The sequence below is a fragment of the Silene latifolia genome, chromosome Y (genome assembly GCF_048544455.1).
Source record: "Silene latifolia isolate original U9 population chromosome Y, ASM4854445v1, whole genome shotgun sequence".
Lineage (NCBI taxonomy): Eukaryota > Viridiplantae > Streptophyta > Magnoliopsida > Caryophyllales > Caryophyllaceae > Silene > Silene latifolia.
Genome location: NC_133538.1, coordinates 184,619,801 through 184,625,708, shown reverse-complemented (window position 1 = coordinate 184,625,708; position 5,908 = coordinate 184,619,801). Strand labels below are relative to the sequence as shown.

The 5,908-nt window shown below is 41.3% G+C and overlaps 1 protein-coding gene across 1 annotated transcript; it reads left to right on the top strand.

Annotated features, from left to right (window-relative positions):
• The first annotated feature begins 1,497 nt into the window (after positions 1-1,497).
• LOC141629593 (uncharacterized) lies at positions 1,498-3,844 on the top strand. The gene is made up of 5 exons (XM_074442570.1): positions 1,498-1,812; positions 1,929-2,165; positions 2,261-2,467; positions 2,512-2,616; positions 3,749-3,844. The coding sequence occupies exons 1-5, from the start codon at positions 1,498-1,500 to the stop codon at positions 3,842-3,844; spliced, it is 960 nt and encodes a 319-aa protein (XP_074298671.1).
• The last annotated feature ends 2,064 nt before the right edge of the window (positions 3,845-5,908 follow it).

Here is a 5,908-nt window from a genome sequence, read left to right as displayed (position 1 = left end):
ATTCCCTTGGGCTGGCACAATTTATTCCAAGCCACCCAATTAATGCCCCTCCTCGTGATTCCACCAAAACCGAAACATCAACATCCGGAGCCCATTGCAAAAGTTGAAGGGAATTTTAAACACACTCATAACATAGGTAGGGAGTGAATTGGCCACAGCCTTTAAAAGAACATCCTTACCTGCCCTAGACAAGATTTTCCCGCGCCATCCTTGCAGCCGTTTGCTAAGTTTATCCCGGAGAATATCCCATTATATACAACAGAGCACTACAAACAGGTCACGGCATCGCACGGATGTTAAATCTAGTCTAGTCTATCTAGTATATTAATAAAGGAAATTTTTTTCGAGCGATTACATAGAGTCCAAGTTTGATGAAACACTTCAAAGTAATAAATAATAAAATACTCGAAAGTAAATAAGTACAAATTTGATCAAAATTAGGTACTTTTCGAACAAAAATTCTATCATGGGTAGAAAATACAAAAATTTTATCATGGGTGAAATATTAGTAGTGGTCAACCTCTATCAAATTCTTGCAAGTAATCTGACGTATATAAATAGTAACCAACTTCAAAGTCCAATACGTCAATGTAGTTTCTAATCATACGTACATTGGCAGTTGCATGCCATAGTAACATATTATTTTTTCATTAGTTTTAATGTCATAGATGATTGTGCTATTAGCTTTCCATTAGAGAATTGATATTTTGTTTTGATTGTTGGAAATAGAGGCTTTGAGAGCCATTTTCTTAGTTTCCATTTGTCCCACATTGGTGAGGAAGTGGGTGTTTTATGGGTTTATATAACACCCCTTCCCTTACCTTATCACTAGTGGTCATGGGGAGTCTTTTGTAGAGACTTTGCGAGGTGCTTAATTCAGCTCGCACACGCGCGTGCCCGTGCCCGGCCCGGCCCGGATCCGGATTCGGATTCGGATTCGTGATTCGGGATTCGGGATTTGGCAATCGCCTGCGGCGGGCTGTGCCTATCTTTTTGGGCCGCATCCGAGTGAGCTTCTGTTGTTGAATAGTCAGAGTCAGTGCTGTTAGTGGGTGAGTTATTCTCTCCCCCTTTCTCTCTTTGACTGACGGTTTTGGAGGAGCAGTTTTTGGCTCCTAAAACCCGTCTGCTCTGCTATATAAAGGCAGCAGCTACTCCACTCTTTTCACACAACAAATCAATTCTCTCATCTTTCTCTATCTTTTTCTGGGTAAAGCTTAAGTTCGTTCCAGGTCTTACAAATTCGAGTGGGCGAGTTTGTGAGGCAGCAGTAGTGTAATCCTTGGGGACTACCGGTCGTCGCTGATCGCCACCACGGTCGCACCGGAGAAATAGTTTTTAAGGCAGCGGTTTCGTACCGTGTCACTACCTTTCCTCTGTCGGTATATCTGATCTCTAGTTTTTATTTCGCTACTGCATTCTTTCCCTTTCGTAATTCTTGCTGCTAGTGAATTTACGAACTACAATTTAAAAACTATTTAATTTAGTGCAGTAGCCATGTCTGTGATTTCGAAAATTGTACCTGATATTTCGAAAATTGAGCAATTAGATGGTCAGAATTATAAGCGTTGGTCCCAGAAACTGTTGATGTTTTTTGAGCAGTTGGAAATTGATTATGTTTTGTTTAATGACCCGCCAAAACCTATTGTTCCGTCTGATGCTGAGACTACCCCTCCTCCCTCTAAAGATGTTAAGTCCAATGAAGAGGATATTGCTAAATTTGTTAAGGACAACAAAACTGCTAGGTGTCACATACTTAATAACATGGTTAACCCGCTGTTCGATTTATTTGCTAACAATAAATCGGCTAAAGTCATTTGGGAGTCCTTACTGAAAAAATATGGGGCTGATGGACGGGGAAAAAGAAATATGTTGTGGGTAAGTGGCTGCAATTTAAGATAGTGGATGGGAAGTCTATTATGGAACAGGTTCATGTCTATGAAAATTTGTGTGCTGATATTGTTAGTGAGGGCATGAAATTAGACGACCTTTTTGTTGCTAATGTGCTGTTGGAAAAATTCCCTCCCTCCTGGTCTGAGTATAGAAATCAGCTAAAACACAAAAAGAAAGACATGTCCCTTATGGAACTTATCAGTCATATGAGGACCGAAGAGGCAAATCGCCTTAAAGACAACCTGCTTTGTTTACCGTCTGTGAATGCATCTGTTCTTTCTTTGTCAAAGCTAATTTGGTTGAGTCTGGTGGTCCGTCAAATGCTGCTGAAAAGTTCAAGGGTAAGGGTAAGGCCAAGGTTGGTCAGGGTAAGGGTAAAGGAAAGAAGTCTGATCCAGGGAAGTACACCAAGCCGGTTGCAAAGATTCAGAAGCCTAAGGGTCCCTTGGTTTGCTATGTTTGTGGGAAACCGGGTCACAAAGCCTACCAGTGCAATGATAAGAAGACTGCTGAAGCTGAAGCCAATGCTGTGACTGATGATGTCATTGCTGCTGTGGTTGTTGAAGCTAATCTGGTGGGTAATCTTTCTTGAATGGGTCTTGAATCTTGCGCTTCCAGGACACCTCTGTCTTTGATAAGGGGTTATTTGCTGAGTTCGAGGAGATAGCTGATGGGGAATGCGTCTACATGGGTAATTCTTCACCGCAAAGATCACGAGCAAAGGCAAGATCTTTCTCAAACTCACCTCGGGGAAAACACTTGCCCTTAATAATGTTTTATTTGTACCTACATTGCGTCGAAACCTCGTGTCTGGTGCCTTGTTAAACAAAGCTGGCATGAAACTTGTTTTTGAGGCTGACAAGGTTGTAATGTCGCGCAATGGGGAATTTGTGGGCAAGGGTTATCTGTCTGGGGGTCTTTTTGTCTTGAACACGATTCTGTTTTTAATAATATTGCATCTACTTACGCTTATATCGCCGAGTCTATTGATGTTTGGCATGGTAGATTAGGTCATGTGAATATCGACTACATTAAAAAACTTAGAACCATGAGTTTAATACCAAGTTTGTCGAGTCAAGAATTCTCTAAATGTGGTAGGCGTGTGTTGAGGCTAAATTCACAAAGAAACCTAGTAAACCTGTGACAACTAGGACTACGAGTCTTCTTGAGTTAATTCACACCGACCTAGATGACTTCAAAAATGTTGCAAGTAGAGGTGGCAAGAATTATTATGTGACTTTTATAGACGACTGTTCGAGGTACACCCGAGTTTATTTGCTTAAGACTAAAGATGAAGCAAAACAATCGTTTATAAACTTTAAAAATGAGGTCGAAAATCAACTCGACAGAAGATTAAAAGGGTAAGGTCTGATAGAGGTGGTGAGTATAAATCCAGTTATTTAGCGGACTTTTGTGCTTTAAAACGGTTTAATTCATGAGACTAGTCCACCTTACTTACCCCAATCCAATGGTGTAGCTGAACGTAAAAATAGAACTTTAAAAGAGATGATGAATGCTATGCTTTTAAGTTCTGGCCTGTCTGACGATATGTGGGGGGAAGCAATACTTTCGCTTGTCACATTCTTAACCGTGTACCTCGGAGAAAATTGACAAGACACCCTACGAGATTTGGAAGGGCTATCCTCCTAACCTGAGTTATCTTAGAGTGTGGGGGTGTTTGGCTAAAGTGGGTTTACCTGACTTTAGGAGACCTACCGTTGGACCTAAGACCTATGATTGTGTTTTTATAGGTTATGCTCAAAATAGCTCTGCCTATAGATTTATGTCTTTGAGTGACCGTTCTATATCTGAGGCTAGAGATGCCGAATTTTTTGAGCATGTTTTTCCTTTTCAGAAAAATGTTGTTTCATCTACTTCATTACCTGTTGCATCTATTGATATGTCTTCACATGCTAGTTGTAGTAGCACTCCTATTGATCATCTTTGTTGAACCTAGGAGGAGTAAAAGACCTAGATGTCCAAAGGATTATAGTGATATGTTACAACACATTTATCTGAATATGGATACTCTGTTTGTGCAAGTGATGAGTTTGTTTCAGCTTTTTTAATAGAGGATGACCCAAAAACCTATAGTGAGGCAATGAAATCCATTGATGCTAATTTTTGGAAAGATGCTATTAAAAGTGAACTTGATTCTATTGTTTCTAATCAGACTTGGGAGTTGACTGATTTACCTAAAGGTAGTAAACCCATTACGAGTAAATGGATCTTTAAAAAGAAAATGAGACCTGACGGTACAATAGAAAGGTTCAAAGCTAGACTTGTAGTTAGAGGCTTTACACAAAAGAAGGGCATTGATTACTTTGATACCTATTCTCCTGTGACCAAAATTTCGACTATAAGAACTCTTGTCGCTTTAGCTGCTATTCATAACCTTATTATACATCAGATGGATGTTAAAACTGCTTTCTTGAATGGTGAGCTAAAGGAAGAGATCTATATGTCGCAACCTGAAGGGTTTGTGGTTAAGGGTCAAGAGAATAAAGTGTGTAAACTGAACAAGTCACTTTATGGTCTGAAACAAGCACCTAAACAGTGGTATGAGAAATTCAACACTACTTTGATGAGTAATGGCTTTATGATTAACAATTCTGATTCATGTGTTTATTCCAAAGTGATAGAATCTGATTGTGTTATTATATGCCTATATGTGGATGACATGCTTATTTTTGGTAATAATTTAGATGTGATAATTAAAACCAAAGAATTTTGTCATCACACTTTGAGATGAAGGACTTAGGAGAAGCTGATGTTATCCTAGGGGTTAAGGTTATCCGAAACTGTAACACCCCCATATTCAGAGGAGCCTTAACTAGGCCTTCCTTAGCATATAAGGGCGTTACCATCTCGGTTGCCCGAGGAAAGTAACTATCAAACATCAATAAAAGAACCATTAAGTGGTATTACAAGTGATTTAAACCAAAATACAATACAAAGGTACAACTCAAGGACTACTCGCTATGACCATCATAACTCGTGAAGACTCATCCCCGCCTTGGACTCCGGCTATCATCAACACCAACACTGCTAAGACCGATCGCTCACCATAAGGGATCACGGCAGACACATAACAAACAAACAACCACACAAGGTCAGTACTGAGACAAGACGAGACAACTACAAACGACAATACAAGCAATGACACCAGTCCCAACTGCAACCTCAACAATCCAACCAAACCTGTCACTGACTGTCCACTGGACCAGTCCTGCCAGTGGGGGACCGCAGCCGTTCCCACCTAAGCCCCGCTCATCATACGAGCGATAACCCTGCTCATTAATGTGCACATCCCCTTTCGTGGCGGGTTCCACGAAGGGCGAAACTAGGGCGTGAAGCCACTCCCGCAAGTGACCCCACTCACCGAGAACGCGTCTCGAGAACCATCAACAGCCATCACAACCACAATCACAACACACACAATTACTATATCAAACAACCACAATACTACCACAACGACCGACACACTAGACCATCCACAGAAACTGAGTAGGCGAACCTACCTTTAAGCAACCGCAACCAATCCATGCTGACGGATAACATATCCAAAGAACCAAGCAAAGCCTATAACCACCATACAAATATCTATTACTACAAGCAAACCCTAACTATAGAGACAAAGGCACGGATGATGATTATGACATACCTATTAGGGAGAGACAAGGCAAAAGACCGCTACCCGACTCAAGGGACGCCCTCCTAAGGCATAAGAATCTTCAAGAGGCATCCATGGAGGTTTTGAGGTGAAGGGAAGGGAAAGGGGCGACTAAGGATAGGAGGAAAGTGGCGGAAGTGATATGCGGATTTAACAAAACGCGATATAAAACCCTCATTTGAAATCCCGGCACTCGATCGAGTACCCAACCTACTCGATCGAGTGGCCCCCTACTCGATCGAGTGCCCTAGCTACTCGATCGAGTAGCCTCTACTCTATCGAGTACCACTCTTACACGCAGCTCAAACAGGTTTTGGCATACTTTTCTAAGACTACTCCCGT

Coding starts and splice junctions, on each gene's coding strand:
- LOC141629593 (XM_074442570.1), top strand. CDS start 1,498: ATGTCTGTGATTTCGAAAATTGTACCTGATATTTCGAAAATTGAGCAA. Junction 2,166..2,260: donor TACCGTCTGTGAATGCATCT/GTTCTTTCTTTG, acceptor AAGGTTGGTCAG/GGTAAGGGTAAAGGAAAGAA. Junction 2,617..3,748: donor CGCAAAGATCACGAGCAAAG/GCAAGATCTTTC, acceptor TTTCCTTTTCAG/AAAAATGTTGTTTCATCTAC.